This window comes from Salmo salar, chromosome 01, assembly GCF_965601325.2.
Source record: "Salmo salar chromosome 01, fSalSal1, whole genome shotgun sequence".
Taxonomy (NCBI): domain Eukaryota; kingdom Metazoa; phylum Chordata; class Actinopteri; order Salmoniformes; family Salmonidae; genus Salmo; species Salmo salar.
In genome coordinates this window covers 174,950,657-174,962,792 of record NC_138291.1, presented here as the reverse complement: position 1 = coordinate 174,962,792, position 12,136 = coordinate 174,950,657, and the positions used below count along the sequence as shown (strand labels likewise).

Below are 12,136 nucleotides of genomic sequence, written 5' to 3'. Positions count from 1 at the left end.
CCCTCAATCTCACACAAGTTATTAATGAACCCACCAGGTACAACCCCAAAGCCGCAAACACTGGCACCCTCATAGATATCATCCTAACCAACGTGCCCTCTAAATACACCTCTGCTGTTTTCAACCAAGATCTCAGCGATCACTGCCTCATTGCCTGCACCCGTAATGGGTCAGCGGTCAAACGACCTCCACTCATCACTGTCAAACGCTCCCTGAAACATTTCAACGAGCAAGCCTTTCTAATCGACCTGGCCCTGGTATCCTGGAAGGATATTGACCTCATCCCGTCAGTAGAGGATGCCTGGTTATTTAAAAAAAATGCCTTCCTCACCATCTTAAATAAGCATGCCCCTTTCAAGAAATTTAGAACCAGGAACAGATATAGCCCTTGGTTCTCCCCAGACCTGACTGCCCTTAACCAACACAAAAATATCCTGTGGCGTTCTGCATTAGCATCGAACTGCCCCCGCGATATGCAACTTTTCAGGGAAGTTAGAAACCAATACACACAGGCAGTTAGAAACGCCAAGGCTAGCTTTTTCAAACAGAAATTTGCTTCCTGCAACTCAAACTCTAAAAAGTTCTGGGACATTGTAAAGTCCATGGAGAATAAGAACACTTCCTCCCAACTGCCCACTGCACTGAGGATAGGAAACTCTATCACCACCGATAAGCCCACTATAATTGAGAATTTCAATAAGCATTTTTCTACGGCTGGCCATGCTTTCCACCTAACTACCCCTACTGCATTCAACAGCACTGCACCCCCCACAGCTACTCGCCCAAGCCTCCCCCATTTCTCCTTCTCCCAAATCCATTCAGCTGATGTTCTGAAAGAGCTGCAAAATCTGGACCCCTACAAATCAGCTGGGCTTGACAATCTGGACCCTTTCTTTCTAAAATTATCTGCCGAAATTATTGCAACCCCTATTACTAGCCTGTTCAACCTCTCTTTCGTGTCGTCTGAGATTGGAAAGCAGCTGCTGTCATCCCCCTGTTCAAAGGAGGTGACACTCTTGACCCAAATTTCTACAGACCTATATCCATCCTACCCTGCCTTTCTAAGGTCTTCGAAAGCCAAGTCAACAAACAGATTACCGACCATTTCGAATCCCACCGCACCCTCTCCGCTATGCAATCTGGTTTCAGAGCTGGTCATGGGTGCACCTCAGCCACGCTCAAGGTCCTAAACGACATCGTAACCGCCATCGATAAGAAACAATACTGTGCTGTCGTATTCATTGACCTGGCCAAAGCTTTTGACTCTGTTAATCACCACATCCTCATCGGCAGACTCAGTAGCCTTGGTTTCTCAAACGATTGCGTCGCCTGGTTCACCAACTACTTCTCTGACAGAGTTCAGTGTGTCAAATCGGAGGGCCTACTGTCCGGACCTCTGGCAGTCTCTGTGGGGGTACCACAGGGTTCAATTCTTGGGCCAACTCTTTTCTCTGTATACATCAATGATGTCGCTCTTGCTGCTGGTGAATCTCTGATCCACCTCTACGCAGACGACACCATTCTGTATACTTCTGGCCCTTCTTTGGACACTGTGTTAACAACCCTCCAGACGAGCTTCAATGCCATTCAACTCTCCTTCCGTGGTCTCCAACTGCTCCTAAACACAAGTAAAACTAAATGCATGCTCTTCAACTGATCGCTGCCTGCACCTGCCCGCCTGTCCAGCATCACTTCTCTGGACGGTTCTAACTTAGAATTTGTGGACAACTACAAATACCTAGGTGTCTGGTTAGACTGTAAACTCTCCTTCCAGACTCACATCAATCATCTCCAATCCAAAGTTAAATCTAGAATTGGCTTCCTATTTCGCAACAAAGCATCCTTCACTCATGCTGCCAAACATACCCTCGTAAAACTGACCATCCTACCAATCCTCGACTTCGGCGATGTCATTTATAAAATAGCCTCCAATACCCTACTCAACAAGCTGGATGCAGTCTATCACAGTGCCATCCGTTTTGTCACCAAAGCCCCATATACTACCCACCATTGCGACCTGTACGCTCTCGTTGGCTGGCCTTCGCTTCATAATCGTCGCCAAACACATTGGCTCCAGGTCATCTACAAGACCCTACTAGGTAAAGTCCCCCCTTATCTCCGCTCACTGGTCACCATAGCAGCACCCACCTGTAGCACGCGCTCCAGCAGGTATATCTCTCTGGTCACCCCTAAAGCCAACTCCTCCTTCGGTCGTCTCTCCTTCCAGTTCTCTGCTGCCAATGACTGGAACGAACTACAAAAATCTCTGAAACTGGAAACACTTATCTCCCTCACTAGCTTTAAGCACCAGCTATCAGAGCAGCTCCCAGATCACTGCACCTGTACATAGCCCATCTATAATTTAGCCCAAACTACTACCTCTTCCCCTACTGTATTTATTTATTTTGCTCCTTTGCACCATATTATTTATATTTTAACTTTGAACTTTCTTCAAACTACAAATCTACCATTCCAGTGTTTTACTTGCTATACTTTATTTACTTTGCCACCATGGCCTTTTTTGCCTTTACCTCCCTTATCTCACATCATTTGCTCACATTGTATATAGTCTTATTTTTTTTAAAATTTTATTTAAAAAAAAATATATATATATTTCTACTGCATCATTGATTGTATGTTGTTTTACTCCATGTGTAACTCTGTGTTTTTGTATGTTGTCGAACTGCTTTGCTTTATCTTGGCCAGGTCGCAATTGTAAATGAGAACTTGTTCTCAACTTGCCTACCTGGTTAAATAAAGGTGAAATAAATAAAATAAAAATAAAAAATAGTGAGTCAATATGTTTTCATCACTTTTATTTCTATGACTGATCAAAACTTGTTTTATCATGGCACTCTCTTGTCCCCCTGCAGCAGACATGGTGAGCAATATGTTTGGACCATGGAATCGCAATAAAATCACCGTATTGAAATCACAATACATATAGAATTGTGAGAATCACAAAACATATCGTATCTGCACCGAAGTATCGTGATAATATCGTAACGTGAGGTCCCTGGCAATCCCATCACCCCCTAATAACCACCACAGTTGAATTTTGACCACCTATCTCATGTTATTCTGCTAGATATCCCTGACCATAACTTGTTGAAATCTGCACTCATTTCAATTCCATAACCATTCAATATGTAGAACATTTTACTTTATAGTGTTAAATTGTTAGTTTGCATTTGTCCTTTTATTGAGATTCAGGAGGCTTGATTTACCCAAGAATATATCTTTCCTCTGGCAGAGGGAGTTCTAGAAACAGTTACATCATCTACATAAAAATGTGGTGATGAGGACCATTATAAGAGATGTAGAGGGTAACTTTAAGTATTTGTCCAAATAGATAACTTGGGATGAAATTATTTGAAGCAGGTAAATGCTTGGTTGAAGCAAGCGTTGCAGTGAAGGTTGTCAATCTAACCAGCACTCAACCCAATGCTATTTAATTCTCATGTGGACTATTAGCTACCTCTGTTTTATAATTACAACTATATTTCACATAATAGGCCGACTACTGTCACCTTTCGTCTGTTGTAGTTTGCAGTTGTAGGAGACTGCAAAACATCGTCGTTACGTCACTACCCGGGGTTTCCACACTCAACATCGCTAATGTTACAGTGTGAACTCGACGGCGTCATGGCGGAGACCGGCTGTAGTAGGACCCGCAGCTGAAATGTTATCTACAATCGCTGTCAATTAAATCATATATTGTTTCGAATTCAAAACGGAAAATTAAAAGTGAAACATATTTTACACTTCTGGAGGAAGAAATCAAGAAACTTGGCTCGAATTCTAGTAAGATCAGTTGGGGCTGCTCTCCCCGGCCCGGGAGCTAGCTAGCTAGCTATCTTTAGCTGCTAGTTCGCTAGCCAAAGAAAATAAGAAAAACGGACCACTGAAGTCGGACGGCAGAATCAGACTGGCAGTTCGCCGTAGCTTCAAGGTAGCCTAAAATACTAAACAAACCCCGATTGAATTTATTTTTTAGGCACTTATATTGGTATTATTGCTTAGTTTAGTTAAATAACTCCATAGAAAGCAAGGAGCCTGTCACCTAGCTTGATTTTGGGAAGTAAGCGACTGATAAACACTCTTGTTAGCTATTAGCAACGAGGGAGTTAGCTTGGGAGTGCGGGAAAAGGGTGATTATAAAACGTGATGAGTATGTGAATGTGTTTGAGGTCATGGGAATTTGCATATATTGATTAGAGCACTGTTAGAAACAATAGTACAATCACAATTGGCTACAAGTTTGATGTAAAAACCTACCTAACACTTTCCCCATGACCTGGTTTGTTAGATTAGCTAGCTTGTCAGCTAAGCTACAGTACCTAGCTGGTTTGTTTGCTAAAATGTGACTTAAGCTAGCTAGTAAGCTAACTAGGTCATTCAGATGTCCACATACGAAAAAATAAAGGATAACTGGGTAAATATTTGCCACAAGTGGAAAATATTTTGTTAAACGTCCATAACTTGCTACTGTTTGCGAAATATTGTTTCACGTGGCTTAACGTTAGTTGCTTTTTCCTCTTTCAAGGCCAGTGTGCTAGCTAGTTAGTGGTCTTGAGTTCAGTTTACTGTTTAGCTAGAACATCAGCTAGCAACTAGCTAGGTTAGCAAACAACTTTTCAGGGCTAGAAAGGAAAAATATGGATTTAAATGTAGTACGCTCACAGACGGATTGCTATATATTAGTTTATAGCTGGGCAGTTAGCATCAGTGTGATTCCGCCAATAGCTAGCAGCTGAAATTATGCGCTAAATGCTAAACATCTCAGAAATAAATCTGTCTTCTGCACACAGCCAGAACTTGGTTTGCCATTGCTAGTTTACTGGCTTGCTGCGCAACTCTGTTTGTCGTTGTATGCGAGAGAAGAATACTGTAGGCGTGGTACTATCTTGCTTCGGGCCTCCTGCGAAAGAGATCTGGAGTGCGGCGCATTGTCCAGGACAGTGCGCGAAACTCACATGCTGTGCAGGCCTCACAACAGGCCTGTGCGGTCGGAAAAGCGCTAGCTTGGTAACTTACCGCTACCGTTTGCATTCAGACGTAGGAAGCTAGCTAATGTGACAGGGATGAAAACAAACCAGCAGGCTTTATGTGTTAGCTAATTTGCTCTATAGTTCAATTTAGCTAGCTACTAACTAGCTAACGTCATATAAGGCTAAACAAGTTTAGAATAGCTAGATGGCTATAAACAACACACCGGGTTTATAGAATACTGTTTTTCTTTTAGCTATCTTACATGGGAAGCAGTGCAGGGGAAACAGTCACTAGGAAGCAGTCAAACCACAATCAGGAAACGTTTATATCAATTTAAGGATAAAACAATTAATGGATTTGTTTAGCAAATTAGTTGATTTTCAGTTTGTACAAGGTTGTGAATCTAGAACAGTCACGTTGTGAACCTAAAACACATGCAGCTATTAAAAGTTATGAGGACTATTGACAAAATGCCTATTAAATACACTGAATGTACATACTTCAAAATTGTATTTTATTTATTTTTGCGACTTTTGTGCTTTTGATTTTACAGGTGAACTGCATCCAACACGTAAACCAGGGCAGCTTGGATTATAACATTTTCTCAGAAGCTCATATATCTGGGACTCTAAGAGATGGCTGGACGAAGTGAAGACGAGGGTGTGAGCAACAGCAGTGGAGAGTCAAGGTAATGTGTCTCCATCGGTTTGGGGAATATGACAGTGCTGTGACCACCAACTGGTCCAGGGTGTATTCATTAGTGCAAACCATAGCTAAACAATTTGCAATGGAAACAAAAGTTTCTTATTGGACACGTTCAGGTAGATCCGAGTCCCAGTCCCGCTTCAGCCCGCTTGCTTCTGTTTGGTTCCTAGAGAATAGAGAACATCCCATGTTTGAGCTTCATTGAGGACAAACCGTTACATTGGAGCTTGCTAACTGATGATTATATGTGTGTGCGCATATATATATATATATATATATATATATATATATATATATATATATATATATATATATATATATATATATATATATATATATATATAAAATACAACACAACAATTTCAAAGATTTTCCTGAGTTACAGTTCATATAAGGAAATCAAGAAATTAGGTTCCATTCTATGGATTTTGCATGACTGTGCACGGGTGCAGCCATGGGTGGGCCTGGGAGGCCATAGGATCTTTTATTTCAGCTCATGAAACATGGGAGCAACACTACATGTTGCGTTTTATATTTTTGTTCTGTATATATATTGGATGCAAAGGTGTGTGTGTGTGTGTGTGTGTGGACAAGCCGATGTTTTGTCACCAACATAATCACTCTACTGGATGCTCAAAGTGAATAAGCAAGTTGTTTCGCATCCTTGTTGATATGAACATAAAATGAGACCACTGTGTGCTTATAGATATTACCTGGAAGTTGGCAAACCATAGTTGTGTTATTTGTAATTTTTAATGCTGGCACTATATTACATTTTTTATTTATACATTGTTTGACCAGGCAAGTCAATTAAGAACTATTTCTTATTTATAATGAGGGCAAATGCCTCCTGTTGGGACTGGGGCTGGGTTAAAAACAATGCAAGACAAATCGGATAACACAGACAAGACATTGGCAAAAGCACAAATACAACAGCAAACCGTTTGTGTGTGTGTGTGTGAGACGTAAAACAACATGCTTCCTTACGACATAGCTTTTTGAGTCGTCATGCTTTTCTTATTTCACATCGTCAGTGTCAATCCATTGGCTACCACTGTCTTCTAATAAGTAATGTAGAGACATGGAAATGGTCCATTTGTTAACAACACCAAGGGCCGTTTGATTGTTTTTGTTGTTGTTGTGATATCTCACACCCTGATGTTTGTTGAGTTGTACTGCACAACGCGGTCACTAAAGCCAAAGTAATGAAGACAACAATAGTTTTTGTACTTTCAGTATCAGCGTGGCTTGGTACTGTTCTGTATGTTATTTAGACTTCCCCTTGTCTTGTTGATGCACAGAATTCATACACGTAAAATATAGTATATTAGATTCAGGCATGTCAAATATAATATTTTATATATATGTATATGTATATATATATGTATATATATAAAAAATATTATATATATATAAAAAATATTATATATATATAAAAAATATTATATATATATAAAAAATATTATATATATATATATATATATATATATATATATATATATATATATATATATATATATATATATAAAATATTATATTTGACATGCCTGAATCTAATATACTATATATATATACTTATTCTACTGAACAAAAATAAACTCAACATGTAAAGTGTCGGTCCCATTTTTCATAAGCTGAAATAAAAGATCCCAGAAATGTTCCATACGCACACAAATATTATTTCTCTAAAATGTTGTGCACAACTGTGTTTCCATTCCTGTTAGTGAGCATTTCTCTTTTGCCAAGATAATCCATCCACCTGACAGGCGTGGCATATCAAGAAGCTGATTAAACATCCATTCTAAAATGAGCCGTTTTGCCACAACACAATGCTGCAGATGTCTCAAGTTTTGAGGTAGCGTGCAATTGGCATGGTGACCGCAGGAATGTCCACCAGAGCTGTTGCCAGATAATTTTAATGTTCATTTCTCTACCATAAGCCGCCTCCAAAATTTTATAGAATTTGGCAGTACGTCCAACCGGCCTCACAACCGCACACCATGTGTATGGTGTCGTATGGGCGAGCGGTGTGCTGATGTCAACGTTGTGAACAGTGCCCTATGATGGGGTTCTGGTATGGCATAAGCTACGAACACAATTGCATTTTATTGATGTCAATTTGAATGCACCAATATACCGTGACGAGATCCTGAGGCCCATTGTCGTGCCATTCATCTGATGCAGTCACCTCATGTTTTAGCATGATAATGCACAGCCCAATGTCGCAAGGTTCTGTACAGAATTCCTGGAAGCTGAAAATGTCCCAGTTCTTCCATGGCCTTCATACTCACCAGACATGGGATGCTCTGGATCGACGTGTATGACAGCGTGTTCCAGGTTCCGCCAATATCCACCGCATTTAATCATGGCAAGGTGACTGGGAATATGGCAGAAAACAAACAGTGTAGTTATTCCCTCCGCAAGGCAATCAAACAGGCAAAGTGTAGTCGCAATTCAACGGCTCAGACACGAGACGTATGTGGCAGGGTCAACAGATAATCACGGACTACAAAAGGATAACCAGCCATGTCGCGGACACCGTCTTGCTTCCGGACAAGCTAAACACCTTCGCCCGCATTGAGGATAAAACAGTGCCACCGACGCGGCCTGGTATCAAGGACTGTGGGCTCTCCTCCTCCGTGGCCAACGTGAGTAAGACATTTTAAGTGCAAGGCTGCCGGCCCAGACGGCATCCCAAGCCGCGTGCACAGACTAGCTGGCTGGTGTGTTTACGGACATATTCAATCTCTCCCTATCCCAGTCAGCTGTCCCCACATGCTTCAAGATGGCCACCATTGTTCCTTTACCCAAGAAATGAAAGGGAACTGAACTAAATGACTATCGCCCCGTAGCACTCACTTCTGTCGTCAAGAAGTGCTTTGAGAGACTAGTCAAGGATCATATCACCTCTACCTTACCTGTCACACTAGACCCACTTCAATTTGCTTACTGCGCCAATAGATCCACGGACGATGCAATCACCCTATCCCATCTGGACAAGAGGAATACCTATGTAAGAATGCTGTTGATTGACTATAGCTCAGCATTCAACTCCAAGCTTAACATTAAGCTCGAGGCCCTGTGTCTGAACCCCGCCCTGTGCAACTTGGTCCTGGACTTCCTGATGGCCGCCCCCAGGTGGTGAAGGTAGGAAACAACACCTCCACTTCGCTGATCCTCAACACGTGGGCCCCACAAGGGTGTGTGCTCAGCCCCCTCTACTCCCTGTTCACCCATGACTGCGTGGCCATGCACGCCTCCAACTCAATCATCAAGTTTGCAGACGACACAACAGTAGTAGGCTTGATTACCAACAATGATGAGACAGCCTACAGGGAGGAGGTAAGGGCTCTGGAAGTGGTGCCAGGAAAATAACCTCTCACTCAACATCGTCAAAACGAAGGAGATGATTGTGTACTTCAGGAAACAGCAGAGGGAGCACCCCACTATCCACATCGATGGGACCGCAGTGGAGAAGGTGGAACGTTTTTTTTTTTTTTTACTTTCTCGGTGTACACATCACTGACAAACTGAAACAGTCCACTCACACAGACAGTGTGGTGAAGAAGGCGCAACAGCGCCTGTTCAACCTCAGGAGGCTGAAGAAATTTCTCTTGGCACCTAAAACCCTCCCAAACTTTTACAGGTGCACAATTGAGAGCATCCTGTCGGGCTGTATCACAGACTGGTACGACAACTGCACCGCCTGCAACTGCAGGGCTCTCCAGAGGGTGTTGCAGTCTGCCCAACGCATCACCAGGGGCATACTACCTGTCCTCCAGGACACCTACAGGACCCGATGTCACAGGAAGGCCAAAAACATCATCAAGGACATCAACCACCTGAGCCACTGCCTGTTCACCCTGCTATCATCCAGAATGCATGGTCAGTACAGGTGCATCAAAGCTGGGACTGAAAAACATCTATCTCAAGGCCATCAGACTGCTATAGAGGTCTGCTGATTTAATCGGCATGGCCGATTTTCAAGTTTTCATAACAATCGGTAATAGGCATTTTTGTACGCGGATTACATTGCAATCCACAAGGAGACTGCGTGGCAGGCTGGCCACCTGTTACGCGAGTGCAGCAAGGAGCCACGGTAAGTTGCTAGCTAGCATTAAACTGATTGTTTTTTATAAGATAAATCTTCACATAATCACTAGTTAACTACACTTGGTTGATATTACTAGGTTAACTAGCTTGTCCTGCATTGCATATAATCAATGCGGTGCCTGTTAATTTATCATCGAATCACAGCCTACTTCGCCAAACGGGTGATGATTTAACAAAAGTGTATTCGCGAGAAAAGCACAATCGTTGTACCAAGTTACCTAACCATGAACATATTTTGCCATTCTTAAAATCAATACACAAGTATATTTTTTTTACACCTGCATATTTAGTTAAAAGAAATGCATGTTAGCAGGCAATATTAACTAGGGAAATTGTCACTTCTCTTGCGTTCAGTGCAAGCAGAGTCGGGGTATATGCAGCAGTTTGGACCGCCTGGCTCGTTGCGAACTGTATGAAGACCATTTCTTCCTAATAAACACCGTAATTAATTTGCCAGAATTTTACATAATTATGACATGACGTGGAAGATTGTGCAATGTAACAGCAATATTTAGACTTAGGGTTGCCACCCGTTCGATAAAATACGGAACAGTTCCGTATTTCCCTGAAAGAATATACGTTTTGTTTTCTAAATGATAGTTTCCGGATTTGACCATATTAATGACCTAAGGCTTGTATTTCTGTGTGTTTTTTATTATATTATAAATAATTATGATTTGATAGAGCAGTCTGACAGCAGCAGGCTCGTAAGCATTCATTCAAACAGCACTTTCCTGCGTTTGCCAGCAGCTCTTCGCAATGCTTGAAGCACAGAGCTGTTAATGACTTCAAGCCTATCGACTCCCGAGATTAGGCTGGCAATACTATAGTGCCTATAAGAACATCCAATAGTCAAAGGTATATTAAATAGTCCTATGATAACTACAACCTAAAAGTTCTTAAGTGGGAATATTGAAGACTCATGTTAAAAGGAACCACCAGCTTTCAAATGTTCTGACGTCAAACGTTAGCTTTCTTACATGGCACATATTGCACTTTTACTTTCTTCTCCAACACTGTTTGCATTATTTAAACCAAATTGAACATGTTTCATTATTTATTTGAGACTAAATTGATTTTGTCTTATATTAAGTTAAAATAAGTGTTCTTTCAGTGTTGTAAATGTCATTATTACAAATTTATATATATAAAAATGTGCTTTTTTTTATCGGTATCATCTTTTTTTGATCCTCCAATAATCGATATTGAAAAATCATAATCGGTCGACCTCTAGACTGTTAATTAGCCATCACTAGCACATTAGAGGATGCTGCCTGTGTACATTGTCTTGAAATCACTAGCCACTTTAATAATGTTTACATATCTTGCTTTACTCATCTCATATGTGTATATACTGTATTCTATACTACTGTATCTTAGTCTATGCCGCTCTGACATTGCTCATCCATATATTTATATATTATTACATTATTACATTACATTCCTTTACTTAGATTTGTGTGTATTGGGTATATGTTGTGAAATTGTTAGTCTATTTAAAAAAAAAAAAAAATTATCCTTAGATTAACTAGGCAAGTCAGTTAAGAAGAAATTCTTATTTACAGTGACGGCCTACCCTGGCCAAACTTGGACAACACTGGGCCAAAAGGTTGGATATTACTGCACTGTCGGAGTTAGAAACACGCATTTCACTACACCCGCAATAACATCTGCTAAACACGTGTATGTGACCAACAAAATTGGATTTGACTCCACACACTCATTGAAGAGGAGTGGGGCAACATTCCACAGGTCACAACCAACAGCCTGATCAACTCTATGCAAAGGAGATGTGTCGCGCTGCATGAGGCAAATGGTGGTCACATCAGATACTGACTGGTTTTCTGATCTACTCCCCTACCTTCTTTTTTTAATATATATTTTTTAACGTATCTGTGACTAACAGATGCATATCTGTATTCCCAGTCATGTGAAATCTATAGATTAATGCCGAATTCATTTATTTCAATTGACTGATTTTCTTATTTGAACTGTAACTCAGTAAAATCTTTGAAATTGTTGCATTTATATTTTTGTTCAGCACAGTGTTGTTTTTGTTAACCAAAATATGGCATAGTGATGTATTTACATGTTCATATAGAGAGTACAGATATGTTTTGCATCACCATTAACATGTTATTTAGCTTGTACCTAGTCCTTACCAACGGCCTCCATACTCAAGTTTAGCCGTGTTGTTTGAAGCACCACATATGCTTTCTGTTGTTGTTTTGAGGCAGAGTGAGATATGCACATTCGCACGCAGGAGAGAAGGCAGTGTGCTCACAACTGAGTCATCTAAACTGAAACCTCTTTAGACAAGGCTCTA

The 12,136-nt window shown here is 40.9% G+C and overlaps 1 protein-coding gene across 1 annotated transcript in view; it reads left to right on the top strand.

Moving 5' to 3' along the window:
* Positions 1–3,619: 3,619 nt before the first annotated feature.
* chd1 (chromodomain helicase DNA binding protein 1) overlaps positions 3,620–12,136 on the top strand; it is a 40,601-nt gene continuing 32,084 nt past the window's right edge. Inside the window, exons 1-2 of the mRNA XM_045693707.2 lie at positions 3,620–3,952; positions 5,546–5,680. Coding sequence (XP_045549663.1) covers positions 5,628–5,680 — 53 coding nt within the window. The 5' untranslated portion in view covers positions 3,620–3,952; positions 5,546–5,627. The remainder of the gene's footprint in view (positions 3,953–5,545; positions 5,681–12,136) is intronic.